The sequence below is a fragment of the Ascaphus truei genome, chromosome 2, assembly GCF_040206685.1.
Source record: "Ascaphus truei isolate aAscTru1 chromosome 2, aAscTru1.hap1, whole genome shotgun sequence".
Taxonomy (NCBI): domain Eukaryota; kingdom Metazoa; phylum Chordata; class Amphibia; order Anura; family Ascaphidae; genus Ascaphus; species Ascaphus truei.
This window is the reverse complement of record NC_134484.1, coordinates 107,539,050-107,560,593: the sequence shown is the minus strand read 5'-3', so window position 1 is coordinate 107,560,593 and position 21,544 is coordinate 107,539,050. Positions and strand designations below refer to the sequence as shown.

General features: G+C 43.7%; 1 protein-coding gene across 1 annotated transcript in view; it reads left to right on the top strand.

The window, feature by feature from the left end:
• The window catches only part of RAB2A (RAB2A, member RAS oncogene family), a 99,731-nt gene that overhangs the window by 27,219 nt on the left and 50,968 nt on the right, over nt 1-21,544 (top strand). The window contains exons 2-3 of the mRNA XM_075584050.1: nt 2,210-2,281; nt 17,272-17,339. Of these exons, the coding sequence (XP_075440165.1) occupies nt 2,210-2,281; nt 17,272-17,339 (140 nt within the window). The remainder of the gene's footprint in view (nt 1-2,209; nt 2,282-17,271; nt 17,340-21,544) is intronic.

Sequence of the window (21,544 nt, the reverse complement as noted above, 5' to 3'; positions counted from 1 at the left end):
TAGCTAGCTGGGCTTCATCCCAGTTTTGTGATGCCAGCAACCCCTACCGTCACAGTGGATGTTTTCATTTTTGTTTCTGCAAAAAACCTTTAGCAATGTGTTGCGGTCATGTCTGGCAGCATTCCTAATACCGCAGTCCGGTTTATCGCAGTAGTGATATATAGTGTGATTTAATATTTGATGCAATATAAGGTCAGAATATGTTTTGATACATCTAAATAAATGTGTTATCAAAATAATTTTTTTTTAGATTTACTAGTTTAAAAGGGTCTTTGTTTCCAAATCCTTTCCATGTCTGCACATCATGTGTTCTCACACTGCTCCCATCACCCTCATATCCCCCTCATTCATCCACTCCTCATCCCATCACTCTCACCATTAGATATTTCCATTTAAAAACACATTTTCTTAAGAATTTTCAATCTGCTTTAATTAACATTTAATATTTTATAAATGAAACGGAGGGGAGTATCTAAGGGTGAGTGTGATGGGATGTTGGGGTATTGGAAGCAGTGTAGGTCAGAAAGGGTGAAGTGCAGACGTGGAAGGGAGGTTTAAACCTCAGGGGTATGGTGGAAAGGGTTAAGGGTCACTGAGGGCAGTGGAAAGGTGTTAAGGAGTCCCTTGAGGGTTGAAGGGTGTTGAGGGTTCCCGGAGTGGAAAGGGTTATGGGTACCTGAGGGAGGGGGAAAGGGCTTCCAGGGGGAGCGTGATTGAAGTTATGGGATCCCAGAGGGAGGGGGTTAAGGGGTCACTGAGTGGGGGGATAGGGGAAAAAGTTAAGGGCACCCTGGGAGGAGTTAAGTGCTCCCTGTAGGCGATGGAGGAAGGGGTTAACAAGGAAATAAGTGTAGAGTAGTTCTTAACTTTCACAGCAGCTCTCTCATGCTCTCTTCCCATACTACCCGAAGCTCCTCTCCCTCCAAGTCAGCATTCAGAAGCGGGAAGGAGGGAGACTTGTGGGGGGAGAGAGAGGCAGAAAGGGACAGCGGAGGCTGCTCTCATACTACATGTCAGACCACATGAGCCGGCAGAGAACAACAAAAACCGTGTAAGAGCTCCAGGTGGTTTAGCAAATAATGCTTTCAGAGCATAATTAAAGTAATAAAAGGAGCCAACATCGGATAATAAGGAATGAAGGGTTAAGTAGTAACAGTATGATTAAGGATAACTGGGGGTAACAAGAGGGGAATATAACAGGGACAGAATGGTGTGATATACAATCACTGAGTCCCCATAAACCCGGTGTGGAGTAGCTTCTACTCACGATAAGACACCGTCTTGATCCCCCTCCTTCCAGCTGCTTCCCTGACGCTGCCAGAAGCATCTCCCGTTTGGCCTCCGGTGGTGTAGCAGATCCTCTCAGACAGCAGCAGAACAGGGTAAGGATCACAAGAACAACAGCTCCAAGAAAAAAAGGTAAGGCGCTCACCAGCAAAAAAGGGGTAAAAATCAACTTTAAGGAGCGAGAAAGCGCCACTGGGCGTGAAACGTGTGGGAGAGTAGCTAGCACTGTTTGTTTTTTTGTTTTTTATGTAGTCTAATAAAGTTGATTTTTACCCCTTTTTGCTGGTGAGCGCCTTACCTTTTTTCTTGGAGCTGTTGTTCTTGTGATCCTTACCCTGTTCTGCACATGAGCCGGCATCCCGAAATACTGCGATAACAGGTAATCAATCGCCTTATCGGCACACCGGGGGATTATCACGATATTTCGGTGTACCGCCCAACTTTAAGTCCGACCAATAAGAATGTGAAGTAAAAATGTACCCTGATATGGTATAAATTAATTATTTACGGCATTTCTTTTTGCACGTTGATTAATTGAAATTCCATTTTCAATATTTTTTCAAGCCACTTCAACCAGTGGATGGGATAGTTTTACATTCGGGAGGGAAATGAAATTTGTGATTAGTCAGCACTGCTGAAGACGAGAAGGACCACACAATATATAATTGCACTCCACAATATAAAGCGCGCGCTATAGTTTTGTATTGTAGGCTTAAAATGTGTTCAGTTTAGAAATGTAGTGTTTTTCTTTTTTTAGTACCTTTTTGCCAAAGAAATGACCAAGTTCTGATTATAGTTTCCATAGCAACTTTTTTAATTTGTTCAAATGTTTTGTATCCGTTTCTATTTCAACCACTCAAAATGTTCTATATATATATATATATTTTTTTTAACGACTATTTTGTTTGCTTTTTCCCTCTAGGTGTTGGGAAATCGTGCTTACTTTTGCAGTTTACGGACAAGAGGTTTCAGCCTGTGCATGACCTGACGATTGGTAAGTTCATTGTGTAGTTTATTTAAATGTAAGGGAAAGAAGACAAACAAAAACACACAATATAAGTGCAGATGTATAAAAATCTGAGATAAGGCACGTAGTGTATTGTTGGCTCGTATGTCCAGCCTACTCACAAGATGTTGATGAATAAAAAGCACTTGCAAGAAGGGCTGCTACTCGTGTTGGATGTGTAGTCAGGGACCCCCCTCAAAGGCACAGTCAACGATGAGATGAGGTATGGGAGAGATGGGAAAGACTTCATAGTGCGATCAGGCTGATAGACAAAATCTTTATGTAAAAATGTATAAAATGTGCACTTACAATGTGCAAGTATAAAACAAGCATATATCACTTAATAAGTGAAATGAAGGGTCACCGCACTGCTCACCCAGGAGTGTCTGCGCAGCCCTGCATTAGGTCACTATCCCAGTAGCACTGCAATTGACACACGTGTATACACTAGAGTGGCTTTGGGTTTTGAGCTTGCCAAGACTGTGTATGACAACATTTAAACTAATATACTATGGATATTACATTTCTGCTTCCTGTTCTGTTTTTCCCATTTTTCATCAAAAATAGTTTCACCCTTCACATATCCTTGAATGGTTTTTGTTATCTGGATCTGTAAAAATATTTGTCCAGCCTTTCACATTCATTATTTTAGTGTTGAGATTGTAGATGACGTGACTGCCAGACACTTCTGCCTCCTGATATTTACTACCTTTGTCCATTTGCACATAAAGAGAGAGAGTGTGTGCCTAGCACGCGCGTTCTAAGTGAAACTTCTTTGCGTTTTGTCACTGAAATTGAATTTAGATTTTTATGATTTTGATTGAAAGTTTTTTTAAAGTTTAATTTTTTTATTGCTGTGAAATTAGCCTGCGGGGTACACATGCCTTACTTCCGTTACGCATTTTTATCTTAATGAAGGAGTTTTTCTCCTATGGGAATTTAGGTAGGTGCCAGTAAATAAATTTTACTTAAAAAAAAAAAAAAAAGTGTGTTTTTGTGCCTACACACACACACACACACACACACACACACACACACACACACACACACACACACACACACACACACACACACACACACACACACACACACACACACACACACACACACACACACACACACACACACACCATACTGAAAGCGCACATACAGACAGCGAGCGTGTGTGTGTGTGCTCTGCTCTGATTTCCCAGTACCTCCCTGGGTCCTCACTCTTCCTGTCTCCCTTGCCTGTTCCTGCCACTTCTGTGCATGTGCGGGCGGCGCTGGCTGCTTCTGTGCATGTGCGGGCGGCGCTGGCTGCTTCTGTGCATGTGCGGGCGGCGCTGGCTGCTTCTGTGCATGTGCGGGCGGCGCTGGCTGCTTCTGTGCATGTGCGGGCGGCGCTGGCTGCTTCTGTGCATGTGCGGGCGGCGCTGGCTGCTTCTGTGCATGTGCGGGCGGCGCTGGCTGCTTCTGTGCATGTGCGGGCGGCGCTGGCTGCTTCTGTGCATGTGCGGGCGGCGCTGGCTGCTTCTGTGCATGTGCGGGCGGCGCTGGCTGCTTCTGTGCATGTGCGGGCGGCGCTGGCTGCTTCTGTGCTTGTGCCGGCGGCGCCGGCTGCTTCTGTGCTTGTGCCGGCGGCGCCGGCTGCTTCTGTGCTTGTGCCAGCGGCGCCGGCTGCTTCTGTGCATGTGCGGGCGGCGCTGCCCAATGACGTCACTTCCGTTACACATTTTCGTTCCCAATTAAGGAGATTTTGTCCAATAAGAATTTACTAGGTGCCAGCAAAGAAGTTGCTTTTTCCTGCCAACACCCCCATATTTACCTGAAATCCGTCAACCCTTCCGCAGTGGAGCTTTTTGTGTTGTGTTTATGCCTTTAATGTTGCAGTCACTGCTAGCACCAAAGTGAACTAATGACAGTGGCGTGTTCAATGGGTTAAATCATTCTTTTATTGCCTTTTGAAAAGAATATAAACCTAAAACATGTTACTCAACAGTCAAATAACTTTTTTTAATTCAGTTTACTGATATTGAGGCCACAATCCCACCTATTTGGCCCACTTTGTTCTTAAAACAATAACTAGGGGTTCCCAAAGCTAAACATGTATTTGCTGCTTAGGTGAACCACCAATTCCCAAGATGCTTATTGGTAATGTTACTGTATCCAATCCTGCTACATATGTTTTAGCCCTCTTGGCCTTGTTAAGGTCACAGCTAAAACGGTGACCCCCCCCCCCCCCCCCCAATGAGAAAAAAAATACTTTGACATAAACAGAGTCTGGTTGGATACTGTTGGGAGAGATGAAGCATCGAAGAAATCAAAGTTGTATGTTCCGGCCTAAAGCATTGAAATCTTTTTTCTTTACAGTACTGATTTTGGAAAATTGATTGTTAGGGAATAATTGAGATGGGCACCTGTCTCAATGGGCTATAGCAGGCCTGCACAACGCCAGTCCTCGAGGTCCGCAAACAGGCCAGGTTTTCAGGATTTCCCTACTTCAGCACAGCTGGTTCAATTAGTGGCACACACACACACACACACACACACACACACACACATACATACATACATACATACATACACACACACACACACACACACACACACACACACACACACACACACACGGGGAGGGATAGAGTTAAATCACACATTCCAGTATGCACCGTTTTAAAGTAAAAACCTTTTTTTTGGCTTCATTCATTAACATCGCCAGAAGAAGAGATCAGTGTATCTCGAAAGCTCTCACAAATAAAAGCATTTTGCTAGCCACATACATATATATATTTATATATATTTATATATATATATATATATATATATTTATATATATATATATATATATATATATATATATATATATATATATATAGGCAATACGATACCGCACGTGGACGAATATCAGGGGCAGCACTCCAAATGAATATCAAAAATCCTGTATTATTCAACAAAACATCATATCCAATGTTACGGTTCTCAAACCTTTGTCAAGGTGATGATTAACAACGAACTAAGAACACATATAAATACCCCCAGAAACCCCAAAATCTACCGGTGCAGCATATAAATTGATTAAAACAAAAATCACATCCATAATGTTAAACCCCTGTGTCCTGTCAGTGTATCAGCCTTCTCTGCAGCTCCTGTTTACAGGCATACCCCGCATTAACGTACGCAATGGGACCGGAGCATGTATGTAAAGCGAAAATGTACTTAAAGTGAAGCACTACCTTTTCCCACTTATCGATGCATGTACTGTACTGCAATCCTCATATACGTGCATAACTGATGTAAATAACGTATTTGTAACGGGCTCTATAGTCTCCCCGCTTGCGCACAGCTTAGGTACAGGTAGGGAGCCGGTAATGCTGTTCAGGACGTGCTGACAGGCGCATGCGTGAGCTGCCGTTTGCCTACTGGGCGATATGTACTTACTCGCGAGTGTACTTAAAGTGAGTGTACTTAAAGCGGGGTATGCCTGTACTTCCTGATATATAAAACGCATGTGCTGCACATACACCAGTAAATGGTTAATTAGCAGTGCTGCTAGTCTAAGAAACAAGTCAAATAACACTACACATCTAAAGACTACATATCTAAAATGACAATGGTCTCTAGCTATAAGGAGCAAGCAGGACACACCAACTAATGAAATAAATAACTATATCAAATTAATGAATAACATTATAGGAGTCTAAATAGATGACCATATGCAGCACTTAAAATGATCAAAGTGAGAAAACATACTAAATGTGAACATATATAATGATGTTTACTGACCAAAAGATTAATAATAAATAACTGAAATAACACAAATCATTACTGCAACTTATACTAACCATCAAAATAAATCATACGTTTGTCTATAATTTGTCATATTGGAAATAGGTATCTTGTTATCAACCTAAAACACATAGAACTAAGAGTGCATCGAACAATAACAGCTGTAGCATGACCACACACCGCAATGGCAGTCATCAGCTGTCACTCAATACACATAAATAAAGTCAGTATATAACAATTAATTTCCAAAAATACCGACTTGACGTATAAAAAGTATTTCAGGTCTATCTGGTAGAACTTAATGGACATGCTGAATCATTAATAAATATAGAACATGTTATGTCATGAACTGATAATCAGAAAACCTGTAGTGTGGAATCAAAAACATGAATGGTAGATGGCATAAAGAGTGCGTCCGCCAGTACTAGAAACATATCCATCAGATCATCAAGGATAATCAGTAAGAAACTTATTGGTGGTAAGCAAACGAATTGTATGCACAGACATAGTCCGGATAGCAGATGAGAAGATGTCCTATAGACTCCAATCCTGGGGACAAAAAGTCACCTATTATAGATGAGAACTTTCTGGACAAATTTGTTATAAAAAGCAACTCAATTGAAATTCCTCGTTTAACCCACGAGGACTTAATGTGTCCAAATTATAGATTGTTCTTGCTTCAAGTTGCAATGGGGATCTCTTGCGATCTCCTCCTCTGGATGGTGCAATTGGCATACACCTCAAGGTCGCGAGGCTGTGTTTCATCTCCTTAAAGTGTCGAGCCACTGGTTGCTGTGTTAAATCTTCATTGTTATCCGCATCTGCTAAAGCCTTCCTGATTGCTGAACGATGAAGACTCAGCCGTTCCTTCAGCATACGTATCGTCTTGCCAATGTAATATAGGCCACATGGACACCTAATAAAATATATCACATATTTTGAGTCACCGTTCAAAAATTCTTTGATCTTAATCCGATGTCCTTGATGAGGATGTGGAAAAGTTTTTCCCAACACCATGTATTGGCAATTAACACAGCCACGACATTTAAACACACCAATAGGTTTATTTAACTAGGACAGGTTTTTAGCATATTTTGAACTTGGATCCGCACGGACAAGAAGATCTCCCAAGTTACGACCTCTTCCATTTGCTGCTCTGACATTTGGGCAGTAAATATATTTACTGGCCAAATGGAATAGGCGAGGATTACATGGGATAATGGCTCACTTACATATGCTAGGTGAGTGAGGTGTAATATATTGAACTTGTAATGTAAAGTTACCTGTTTAGCCTGTTCAAACCATATTCAGTTTACGGTTGGCCAGTTGGAGGTATGCAGCTTCCCCAACATGAAATGCTGCTTTAACACTGTAATCTACACTGCCACTCCCATTACATTTCTATCAGGCACCTAGATGAGCACTAATAATTTGTCCTAGATATATTTAGTTACTTACAGAAATTGAATACAGAATACTAGGAAATGTAATGCAATATGGGGATCAGTACATCAGGCCTTAAACCAGACTTTGGGAGTTACAGTAAAGTAAATGTAGTACAGGCATACCCCGGTTTAAGGACACTCACTTTAAGTACACTTGCGAGTAAGTACATCTAGCTCAATAGGCAAACGGCAGTTCACGCATGCGCCTGTCTGCACGTCCTGAACAGCAATACTGTCTCCCTACCTGTACCGAAGCTGTGCGCAAGCAGGGAGAGTATAGAGCCTGTTACACATCAGTTATGCATGTATATGACGATTGCAGTACAGTATATGCATCGATATGTGGGAAAAAGGTAGTGCTTCACTTTAAGTACATTTTCGCTTTAGATACATGCTCCGGTCACATTGCGTATGTTAATGCGGGGTATGCCTGTAGTCTGTTAGATTCTTAATGCAGCCATGTCAGCTCGGTTTAGCTCTCGGAACCACCCAGTGGCCAACCTGTAAAAATAAGAATGTGTTAAAAAAAAAAAAAAGAAAAAAAAAAGCTCCTGTTCCCGAGATCCTTGCCGGTGAAGCTAGCAGCGTTTCAGTCCCATATCGGCCATTTAAAACCCAGTGTGAAACCAGGAGGTAACACCGGTCGGTACCTTTACTGGTAAGTATCTCGGGAATAAGGAGAGACACCAGAGCTGAAAAAAACATGTTTCGGCTCATGGGACCCCCTGCTTTACATCCTATTTAAAAGGAAAGTGGGGTTTTGTGGAGGGGGCTGCTGCTTTAACCTATTAAAGTAGTACTGGAGGAGGCGCACTCATGCTGTGTAAGGTCTCCTGCTCCTCACAGTCTGGGAAAGGCATACATTTATACTTTCCTAAGTCTTATGGTTATGGGGAATAGAATAAGAAGTTGCACTTTATATCTTACCAGCCATATTCCCCACACACTATAACTAGACTTAGACTTTAACAATCCTCACAACCTTATCTATGGTTGGAGCACCCCCAGAACCCCTATACTGGGTTCTGGGTGACCTGGGCATTAACTGGGCATCCCCCCTTAACCTAGTGACCCCTTTACTGTTCCAGGGATACCTCACATCCCTATGCCCCATTTACCTTTCTGGTCTGTGCTGAAACAGGGAATCCTAGCGGTGAGTCGCGCAAGCGTTATCGAGGGGAGATTTTGCCGGAGCAATGTGCCTATATGTATCTGGGATTACGACTTGATTCCCGGGAACATTTTTGGGGTATCCAGCAACTCTGGACCCCGACTCTAGCTAGGCACATTCTGACAACACTTTCTTCGTAAAACTCCCTTGAAACTCATAGCCCAGCTATCTCTGCTTGCTGGCACTCCTGGAAAGGTAAAACACATGCATTCTTTATTGTCGCATAATTATTCACAATGCGTAAACAATCACTGGACTCAAGAGCTGACACTCCCGAACCCCAATACAAGGATCAGAGGTAACCAAAACGGCTTAACCTTTATTATTGCGCCTGGTTATCCCCTCACCATCACAGGTACACAATTAGTTGCTTTGTTTGCTGCAAAATTAATACCAGATGGCATATATCTAGATAGAAAATGGGAAAACAAATGGGTTGGTGGGATGATTAAACTTTTTTTTTTAATGGTTAACACAAGCTTTGGAGGGTTTTTACAGTTTTTATGCAATGTTTTCAAGCCCTCCCAATGTCAATCAGACTAAAGTGAACTAATGGCACGCTTAATAGGCTAAATGTACGTGCCTCCTTCTTTTAATCCTTATTATGAAATAATGGTTTAAACTTCTTTATCATCTCCATGATAACCAAATGCTTTGGAGGTTGATTATAACCTTAATCTATTTTGTGATGAGAATGTTTTTTGACTCTAGATTTAATGATGACATAGATTTTTTTTTCTATGTTCCCTTTCTTTCTCTCTCACCCCCCCCCCCCCCCTGTCCTCTCTGAAGAAATTGTCGCCCAACCCAATAAAGGGGAAGCACAGCGCCCAGAGCACAAATTTATGAGGCATATGTATGGTGGGGGGGGGGGTTCAATGGAGGCAAATAATTTGCAGAAAAAAATTATTTGTCCGTTTTTTTTTTTGTGTAGACCTGGGTACAGTGAATCAATATACCACGTGAGAACATTTGCATGTCTCAGACTAATCTGCAACCGTGTCTTTCCTCATTATCTCTTACACCAGCGGTACGCAAACTGGGGGGCGCGCCCCCATTGTTTGCGGGGGGTGCAGGGTTTTGCAGAGGCCCCAGGCGCTTCCCACAGGTACTTAACCGGGGAAGCGGCGAAGGCCTCTGTAAACTGCACTTACCGTGGCTCTGGCAGCTTCTGGAGACGCGTCGCCATGGCAACTCGGCGTCAAATGACGCAGTGAGGTTGTGACGTCATGTTGCCAAGGCAACGGGACGTCATGACGCCAGAGCCGATGTGTGGGGGGAGGGGGCGGAGAGAGGGGAACAGCCGACAGGGGGGCGCAGGGAAAAAAGATTGCGCTCCCTTGTCTTACACAATAACACATAGATAAGTGCACATTGTATGTACTGTACCCACAAGTGTTTTTTTTTATTTGCTCTACGGTGGAGGTATTTTGTCACTTTTGTACCCATTATAACTTATTATATGTGGTTGAAACCGCTTTCAGCTTCCAATTGCATAGTTGGTATAACAATCCTCACACTGAGACCCAAAAGCTCGAAAAAGCTGTCTGAGTAGAGTTAATGGCTATGCACTTCTTTAACCCAGGCTGTTTAATGCAGCAAGCGTAAGCTCATAGGGTCCATGTTAAAATGGATGAGAAGTAAGGAGTGGCTCACTGCGAGTGCTCATTTGCATGCTATTACCCAGAATCCCTAACTACAGTTTGAAGCATTGTTTGCTAAGAGATAATGGGGAAAGGCAGGGTTGCAGAGCTGTCTGAGACATACATACAGTATGTGAAAGTGATATTTTATTTGCTGTTTTATTGTGCAAAATCACAATTAAATGCTGGAGCAAATGTCTATATGTTTTATGATGCTGTGTATCCAGCAGGATTTTCTTCTTCCCAGAGTGAACGTCCCTTCCTTATAGCAGCGGTGCTCAAACTGGGGGTGGGGGGGGCGCAGGCGCAAGATTTTTTTGGGGGGGGATGAGGGGGGTGGCACTTACAGAGGCCCTGCCCTCTTCCCCAAAGCATTTAAATTAAATGCCGGGGGACCGCGTTAGGCCTCTGTAAGGTCTCTTACCTTGTCTCCGACATCGCGTCGCCATGGCAACGCGGAGTCAAATGATGCTGCGGGGTCATGTATCGTCATTGATGCTGGATACAAGGTTAGGGGGGGGAGCAGGCAGGGGGGCGCAGGGGAAAAAGTTTATGCGCCCCTGCCTTGTAGCAAAGTCACTGTGAAGGGAGATGGAGCACTTGATGCACCTTAGTCCTGCTTTTCAGGGCTTCCGCTTAAAAGAAAGAGATCATGATGGCAAAAGTTTACCGTATGTTTTTTTTTTTAAATGGTTGTTTACAAAGTGTTTTTTGTATGTCAACTTCAACACCATCACCTCCTATCTATCCATAATGTTATTGGTACAAAATAAATCTGACTGAATACAGTTGTTACATAGACCTGTTGGCTTCAAGATGATGTAGAAACAGTTGTGGTCACATAGATTTTTGTGTAGAACGACCATGTGAAAATGTTACAAGGAGATGCTGCTTTCTAATAGAGAGATAGATGGCAGTGTAGCTTTATGTACTACAATGGGAAATAAACACAAACATCTCCTTTGCTTCTGGCTGTTACATTTGGAATGATGAATGCCTTTTGGCTTTATGGCATGTTTTAGCTTTGTGCTTATATTTGTATGAATGTAAAATAATTTAATTAAACTCCACAGGAAGTATATTGTGGGAAATACGGTATCTTGCAAGTTGAGGAAGATTTGAGGTTTGAAATCTCCCGTAAAATAGATTTTACTATTCTGTTTGATGCACATTTGTTGAAAAGCTACATTTTCGTTCTGCATTTGTTCTATATGGTAAAATGCTCTATGTAATCAACAATTAACCTTTACAGTACCCTAACGACACTCCAGAGGCATTTATGATCCAGGAATGTCATGGGCACTTTGCTCAATTTCTAGGGTCAGTTTGGGCCGACTGCTCTAGGGGAGTGACCAGCCCGATCCAAACGGTAGTGGTGGCCCCTTCACTTGTGTTTCCGGCATCCAGGGTCCTGGTGATGTTATGCGATCTCCCCGGTGCCGTTCTGGTGAAGATAAGATTTTTCTTTGAGTACAATGAATTCATGTTACTCAGATACTTATCTTTATTTGTTTGACTCATATTAGCAATCAACTCACAGATCCGGTGCTCAGATGGTTTTCTTTCTTCCATGGCGGTCTTTGCATGTTGCGCACACACAATAAGTCAATAGGAAGCTGCAAATGGCGTTGGGCATCCCAAGCTAGGTCCAACAACTCAAAATGGAGCCAGCCCTATCTTAAGAGAGCCCTTTGTAAAATAAAATGGGCTTCTCGTTGTGGGAGGGGTTCACGGCTTAATATTTTTAATTTATTTTATTTATTTATTTTTTGTAACAAGATATTTAATGTTTTCGTTTTTCATCAATCTGGCTACCATATTGACTTGCATGTAATTTGGGCCATGCAACACTATTGACTACTATTGGCATATTCTAATTACTTTACAAAGAAGAATATAGAATAACAATTCACCCGTAGATCTTAAAGGAGCTATCCAAGCTCTTTTTTGTTTGTTTTTTGTTACCCAGTATGGAACCCCATTAGTTTCAGCTTTGTGGACCCCCTGCTTCCGGAGATACGTATTTCCGAAGTAGGTGCCAGTAGCCACTCTGGCTAAGGTAGCTGGGCTTTAAAGTTTAAAGCTCCCACGTCATTGGGGTTAACAGGAAACCGAACCTGATGACATCACTGAGTCCTATTGGCCTGATGGAGTCGCGGGAGCTTTGAAACGCCGCCATAATATGAACCCTGGTAGCAGAACAACTACTGGCACTACAGAGGTAAGTATCTACAGAAGCAGGGGGTCGCCGGAGCTGAAATGAATGGGGCTCAGCTCCAGAGACCCCCTGCTTCAATTCTAATTGAAAAAAAAATAAATGGGGAGGAAAAAAACAGCATGGATTGTCTCTTTAATGAGGCATGACAAACAGCACTTTAAAAAAGCCTTGATTTACTTTTTATTGAAAACTAATTACCTAAGCTGGCGATCGATTCATTGTCCCGTTATCGATCAGCAAAATCCTGCTTCCCAGGGTTCACTAAATGGCTGCCTTTCAGTTTCAATCAATCTTTCAGTCCGTGTAAGCTGCCATGTATTCTTATAAGCAAACATTATCTATTGGTAGTTTGCAGCTCAAACTCCTGTGTGTGATCATTTGTTATCAATATTTCCAGCAAAGTGTTGCAAATATTTGGCACTGCTTGGGAGATGGATTAAACCTGCTATAAAAATTAAAAGATGCTCAGTATATTCAAACTCATAAAAAACGGCATTGAGTTGAATTAAAAACAAACAAAAAAAAAACCCATTAAACTACAGAATGGATTTATTAAAAAAAATTTAAAAATCACACAAGGTAAGTTTATAGCTTGGATTTCTCCGTTAAGGCTCACAAACCACCCCATCACCTATCACCATAATTGCATAAAGATTGTAAACCCCATCCAAAGCATTTGTTTGGCATGGAAGAAAAAGTTAAAAATAAATGTAAAAAAACTGTTGCTTTTTTTGTTAATTACATTGTTATTGAATGTAGTATTTTTTTCTATGGTGTAGAAATATTGTAGAGAATTGAGCCTCGCAAGCACACTCCATGTGTTTTGTTGGGGGGAATTTCTGTAGTAATTAGTGTTGTTGTGTTTTTGGATGTATTTAGAAAGTTGAAAGATTTTGGAAACAAATGTAAAAAAAAGTTCTCTCCTGTGTTATGTAACTGAGTTCTTACAGTTGAGGAATACTCAATACGTGCTGCAAAGTGGGACTGCTCCTTTTTCTGATTCGTATTCTAGAACAGTCTTTGGTTAGAGATTCTGCAAGGTGAGTCATTGAGCTGATAAAGGGGTCTGATACACCATATTCCAGCAGCGTAGGACACACTTTCAGGCTGGCACGCATCTACTGGAGCCTGATAACACAGGGCCAAGTCTCCTTGGTAACGATTGGTGTTAGCTGTACTCTCCTGGAGATAAGCAGGGTCTGTAGCCTCTTCTGGCAAAGTGAGCGTAACATTAGAACTTCCCTTGTAACCACAGAAGCATGGTGCCATTAGGTCACAGTCTGAGACGGAAAGAACAGGAGATAAGGCTGCAGCTAATGGTGGAGGGAGTTACAATGATCATTTACAAATCGCAGTACTAAGCAGCTTACAAATGCAAAATGGAGATGGCCATCGGATGCAGTGGAGGCCCCTCCACTTCTATTGGGCAGCCTAATCTGTCCCTAGGAAATGAGTAAGTGTCTCTAACGTACCTGTTACATCATAAGGGAACCGTAAAGGTTGAAAGAAAAGCAGACTACTATTTCTACATTGGTTTTTAACTTTTAGCCTATCGATGGTAACAAACAAAAAAATGCTTTGGCGAATTTTTACAATCTTTATTCCAATGTCTTGGTGAGAAGAGAAAAAAGTAACAATCTGACAAGTATCCATATTATTGAAACTTTTTTTAAATCGTTTTGCAAATGCTTGAATACATTGTCAACAAAGAGTTGGGCGTTTTTTTTTCTGTCTTTTTTTTCTGTCTTTTGTTTGGCATAGGCCGCGCTTATAGTGATGTTGCGTCAAAACAAATGTATTGACGCCATCGCGTGCGCTTTTAGTAGGAGCGACGGCGTGATCGCTGTCGCTTCAATTTGATTTTTCCAGTGACCGCAGTGTGGCGTCAGCATCGCCGGAACTAGAAGCGCAGCCTTAGTGCATGATACAGCTCAACCCTGTTATTGTGCGATCCGCTACAATGCGGATCTGCTTGTAACGCGGTCTGAGCGTGGCTCCCAATTTAAAAACATCTCCATGTTTTTTTTGTTTTTTATATATATATATATACATACATACATACATACATACAGCTCAACCCTCTTATAATGCTGTGTTTTGGGGTCCAAAGAATCACATCTCGTTATAAGCGGACCGCTTTAGAAATAATGTACAATTGTATGCATTGTACAATAAAGTATTTAAGATACCAATAATCGTGTTGTAAAGTATTCATAAATACGAAAATTGGGAGCCACGCTTGCATCGCGTTATAAGCGGATTCGCGTTGTAACGGGCTTGAGCTGTGTGTGTGTGTGTGTGTGTGTGTGTGTGTGTGTGTGTGTGTGTGTGTGTGTGTATATATATAATGCTTTATTGCTAACAGACACACGCGGAGACATACATACATAAACACACAACACACACACACACACCTCCCCCCTACACCATGTAGGAATTGAACACATGATGTTTCATATGCTGGTGCACCACGTTATAATGGGGTTCAGCTGTACTGCTGCGGCCAAGTTTATTCGAGCATTTGCCCGTTCTTGGCCGCAGCAGTATCCTGGCGCGCGCCGGAGGGTGACGGGCGCGCGCCGAAGCAGCGGAAGAGCGCCCTCCGATCGGGGCGCTCTCCCTACCGCTGCCGGGTCCGCCGGGTCCCCCGGAACCCCCTGCCGCCGTCCCGCGATCGCGGGACACCAGGGCTCCCTCGGGGAGCCCTGGACGCGCGTGCAGGGGGCGCAGGCTCCCGATGACGCGTGACCGCGCGTCGGTGACGCGCGGCACGCCGAGGGGCGGCCACTAGCAAGCCGGGAAATCTCCCGGCTTGCGGAACCGGCCACACTTTAATAAAGTGTGTCGGTAGTGTAATTACCGTCTGTACTTTTTGCCCTATTCTATTTGGATATGAATAAGACAGAAGGCTTGAATGCATATTAGTTCCCTCTTGTCCCAAGCAAGCCTTCAACTCAAACTGAACTCATTCAGGACCATTCTCAAAATGACACATGTGTATCTATATGTATCCTCCCTTTTCCCTCGCCCAGAAGCCGATATGAGTTTAAGGCTTAGACTTGAGCCCGTGCGGAGGATCAGGGTAAGCGGTGCTTTCCCTGGCCTTAGAGCGCGCGCCGTCCGTGGGCGTGTCTGGGGGCGGGCCAGTGACGTCATGGAGCTGATTCGCCCTCATTGGGCGAACCGCTCACGTGACCGGCCCTGCGCTGCGGCAAGCGAAAAAACTAAATATTTGTTAAGACACAGGCTTCCGCAGGCGTGCGGAAGTGTGCGCGAACCCCTGCTAAAGCCGCTCTCATTGCGGCTGCAGGGGCTCAGTGCCGAGCAGCAGCGAGTCTCAGCACGGGTCAGCACCTAAGCGCTGACCATGCCCGAGGCCTTACTCTATGGTAAGCAACATGATCTACTTCAAGGGAAGTAGGTGCGGCTCTAGAGCCCTTGAAAGTCCTCAAAAGGGCTACATTGTCATAGATCATAGGCTTCGTCCATAGTGCAGGATACGGCTTGCTCCGAAACAAACACTACGACGCCAATGTATATGCGCATAGTGCACATGCGCTACAGAGAGAGTGGCGCTTCGCAATACAAACAAGTTTGTATTTCCAGCGCGACACCGGGTCATGGAGGAGCGTGGAAGCTAGTGCGTTCTACTATGGACGCAGCCATAAGGGGAGAAAGAGAGATCGGCTAGATAGCAGCACTGGACAAAAGTATATTTCTAAAGTATTTGTTCCTCAATATATTACAGGATAGTGTTAGACTGGATATTCAGTGTTATATGGAGCAATAAATACGGTGTGTGCACGCACAGGCAGAAAGGATGCTGCAGCTGTGGTTGGGAGCATTTTCCCACCCCCTCCATCAGCTGCTGATGAATATGGTCCTGCTCCTCCTCTTGCTGCATACTGGGAACTAGTAATCAGCAGGGTAGAGAAGCAGGCAGTAGGTTACAAAGCACTATCATTAAGCAGCTGAGGGAGCAAGGAGATGCCAAGATCAGCGACCCCAGCATCCACACTCCCTCAGCAATGGGGAGAGGGGGAGTGGCCACTACGGCAGCCACCAGTTGGGGCTACAGCCCCTGAGGGCCACAGGCGGCTCCTGGGAAAGCCCCTGTTGCCCACCAATGGTTTAACTCGTAATGTTGGTATCTTGCACCCTGAGCATGCCCTGCTCTTTTTTTCCCCCTCTAGCTTCGGAGGTTGGCATGGTAACATTTAGACTGCACAGGGCTATGGGGAGAGCTCCATTTTAAGTTTCCGGGCACTTCATATTTCAAATGCTCATATAGTGATCCGTGCAGACTTTAACTTTGACAGTGCTGGGTGTCCAGCGTCACCAGAGTGCCAACAGACCTTAAGCACTTGCAGGTCATGTGATCGCTACTGGACCAAACCCTGGATGGAGGAAATTGAACTGGAGGGGACTTCTCTTCCGTTTTGCTTAGGCTGCCCTATGAAAATGGACAAGTGTTATAAGACAACAACTAGAGATGAATATACATTTTATGCACATATTTTATCAAATAAAACCATCATGAGCTTGAAATATTTTTTTATTGGATGTTAGTGAGTTTTTGCACGGCTTGGTGTGTGTGTGTGTGTGTGTGTGTGTGTGTGTGTGTGTGTGTGTGTGTGTGTGTGTGTGTCATACCAATACATTGTCCCTTAACGTTGACTCCATTTTCGCTTATGTCTGTAGTACTCTAACGTGTCCCAATATTTCTTTTCTAGGTGTAGAATTTGGAGCTCGGATGATCACAATTGATGGAAAGCAGATTAAACTTCAGATTTGGGACACCGTAAGTAACAGAAATATACAGCAAATTGGAAATATATTTGCCACGGTCATCGATTAACCTTTTAGACCCAAGCTCTCGTTACACTAGTTGATGCACATGATTTATTTGTGTTTTTTTATATCAATAAGACCGCACCGCTGAGCGGTGCAGGAGGGAAATGATCTAAGTGTGGGAGTGGGGAGAGCCACAACGGTGGCTTCATATTTTAAGATTCCTTGGACATTGTTGTAACAGCAAAATGCTATCTGTACATTTGCTTGTGCAACATAGTGTCTGGGATTCAAATTGAAACTGAAGCTCTTGGAAAAGATTGGAACGAGACTGATTAACATGATGCATATGGAGGCAGGGTGGAAATGTACACTCGCCATTGGCAAATCCATTATTCTGCCTGGCTGGTGTTGACACCTGTAAACTGACTGTGGGCTAAGGGAACGAAGCTGACTGCTCCTGCTGGAACCTAATCTGGTACCTGCTTTCACTGTGCTGCACGCCACTTGCATTCCTTATTCATCAGCGGCCTGCAAATGTGTTTCCCTTCCGGATGCTCTGATATTAGTGCTTTAAAAGTGCACATAGACAGGAAATAGGAGGGTGTGCTGAGGCATGAAGGAGGTGGCTGCTACATTCATGGGGCCTGCTGACAGCCAGAATGGCGTTTACACATCTCACAAAGGGGGGGAGGGGACGGATATATGGATAAAAATGGGGGAGGGGGAAGAGTAGAAATGGAGTGAGAGTGGTAGGGGTGGTGAAGGGAGTTTGAGGAAGATGTGAATAGCTTGAGAAAGATTGGGAGAACCCAATACTTGCAGCGAGTGTGGCCCAGAGCAGGACAACTTTAGTCTTGCATTGCAAACGTAGACCCACCCCGGTGCAGCATATATACCACAGTTACACAGTACTTTCCTAGCCGTTTAGAGTGTTCACAATGGTAGAAAAGCTATATGGCAGAATGCTTTCGCTTCATTACATATTCAATAAAAAAAAAATATCTGCCTGGCACTACACCTCTAAATCACTTTTAAAAGCTTTGTGTTGGCCTCTTGATCCTTCCCTTCCCCTCTGTTCCCATTCCTGGCCAGAAGTCTTTGATGTCCCTTCACTCTGCCTCTGTTTGTATAGGAAGCCCCTGCTGTATTTCAAGATGTAATTATTCCACACTGCAGAGAAAAGGAAGCAGCAGCTTTACTGCCTCCTCCCATCCCCCGTCACCTGCTCCTCCTTTGTAGTCCTGCTTCCTGACAGTCTAATGAAGAGCGTTTCTCTCTATGTAGTGTTGATAGCGTGAGCTGTAAACTAAAGTACCCGCCAATAAACTCATACAGGGAGCACGCAATCATTAACTCGGGCTAGCATATTCATATATGGATACAGCAGCATTTCCCACTCATTTATAGCAGAATTCCAATAACATGAAAGCACTCGCTCGTATACTGTAACACCTGTTTGAAATAGCTGTGGAAGACGCCATGTTTGGAGAGCAATAGGTCTTTCTGCAGCACACTGCAATGTAGATTTGAAATAGTAATAAAACCTAGAAGTATTACGCAAGTATTATACCTTTTAACATACATTGGCAGACTGGGTAAGAGGTTTAGCTCCAAAAATTAATAAAATAGTTGTTTTTGTGCCTTTTTTCTAGTTAATCTCCTCTTGTGCCCTACCATTTTTCTTTTTTCATCCCCATTCACTCTTCTATCGCCCTGTCCCACTACCCCCCAATGTTCTCTTCTCTCCTGTCTGAAAACTTTGCCTCATACTCAGTGGCTTATTATGTATCCGCCTGGAGCAGATGGGGGAACTTCAGCTTAAATCACCCAATGGACTGCTTCGGCAGATTAAACGCAAACCCAATAAGCTCTCCCCACATTGCCACCCTTTTTTGTGCCGGTGTATGCCCTCCTGTTTGTCCTGCTCTACATCTTCATCAACATCTGAGGTCCTGTGTCATTGTGCCCACCTCTCGTGTCTTCTCATTTTGCCCCTTCTCATGTGGGATGTTGTGCTGTGGCCAAGAGTGAGCCGGCACTCAGCAGGGCCCCATAAGATGCAGACTTGAGACTTTCTTGCTCTGGTTGTTCTGAGACAGGCATAGCCACAGTCTTGCATCTGCAGCTCCCAGGTCTTGCTGTACTTCAGTTTTTCCCATTGCTGGAAAAAAATGTTGTATGACCTTGTGGCACGGATAAGATTGTGCCCTCAAGCACTCCTTGAAGTAGCATAAGGGCCACCGAACAAGATAGTTGCAATTAAGTGAAAACTCACAAAATGATACCCCAAAACCATGAAACATACAAATGTAACCACCGCACATAAAAGTAACATGCAGGATAGCAAGAAAGAAGAGGCTTGTGAAAATGTTCCAATATTCCATGGTTTTGGACAATATTTATTTACATCTTTCTTATAACGAGACTGAATCTTTTTGGTGGAGGCAAGTGAAACTTTGATGGGAAAGCACGTTTCAAAGCTCATGACTGGTAGCAGAGTACTGATCTTGGACATATCATTTTGCATCACTTGGGTATCAGAATGTAGACTAGTTTCTTTAGGTCAGTGCAATGTTTGGATATTGTAATATTTCAACTGATTGAGTTGTCCTGTGGCTTCAGCTCGATGCTACTGATCGAGCTTGCAAAGCATAGCCGGCCCATTGACCCCAGAAGGAGCCAAGATAAACCCTGTCCAACTAGTTCACCATTGATTTAGAATGTGATCTTTTACATCCTTTTGCCTTTTTGATGAACATATTAACCGCTATATTAATGAATTAATTTAGTTAACGTACGTGGTGGCTAACAGTACAATATGGGATGACGTTGAATTAAAAAAAAAAAAAAAAATCTGGCTTCTGCCTAAACAGATTAAAAAGAGGGGAAAAAATTGAGAACATGAAGTCTAAAGACTGCTGAAAGCCTGGCTGCTGCTTCCGATATAACGGATAAAATCTGCATCCTTGGCCTTCCAACAACCTTTACACCAGCAGATGGTGGGCGTAAAGATGTCATTCATCATTTATTTACAATGGGCTTTATTTATTCTAGTGTCAACAGCTGCCCCAGGGAGCGGGTTATTGAATTCAAATGCGCAGCTCTGGGTTATTTGCTTCCTTTCAGATTTTGTCTTCAGAGCTCAGTTGCTAGGAGTCCTTTCTGAGCCCTAATAATGATTCATGTATTGTGAAGCCATTCAGTAAATTGGGATGTCAGGGATTGCCAAAGAAGCTTTTTAGAGGTCTTCTTGTTCCTGGAAGGAAAAATAGAAAAAAGTAACACTCCAATATGTGGCTACCCGGTTTCAGCACTTCTTTGGTTGTATTGCGCTCGCTGTAAAAGCAAATGTAGAATTTGGTTGGACTATTACACACCTTCAGTCCACGTTGAGCTTTAGTATAAATTGTAGATGTGCGAATATCTTCAAATGGAGTCTGCTACATTTTTTATTTATTTTTTACGTGTTTTATGACCTTTTCACAGAAGTTCACATTGTTCCCCAGAATGCTGTGCAACCGGGCGCCCTTTTGCCAGGCCGGTGACCTTGCACATTAACTTTTAATGCTTGGCAAATTTGTTGCGCGCAGGTTGACGATTTTTACAGCAACATTTTGCCAAAAGGGCAAATCTTCAGTGAATAATTGTGCACGTTACATAAAATGCAATGTCTTGGAACCCCCACTAACACTAAAAGCGAGACTGCCTTAAATGTCAGCTTCTGCCCACATGCACCCACGCACCCGCACCCACAGATATGCATACACGCACACGTATAGATGTACACACAGGTAGACGTACACAGATACGCACACATGTACACGTATACACAGGTGCGCACATGTACAGACGCGCGCACACACACGTGCAGACGCGCGCACGCACACGTGCAGACGCGCGCACGCACACGTGCAGACGCGCGCACGCACACGTGCAGACGCGCGCACGCACACGTGCAGACGCGCTCACGCACACGTGCAAACGCGCAGACGCGCGCACGCACACGTGCAAACGCGCAGACGCGCGCACGCACACGTGCAGACGCGCGCACGCACACGTGCAGACGCACACACGTGCAGACGCAAACATGCACACACGTGCAGATGCACGCACACACACTTGCAGACGCACACACGCACCACACGTGCAGACGCGCACACGCATGCAGACACGCGCACGTGCAAACGCACACACGCATGCAGACACGCGCAC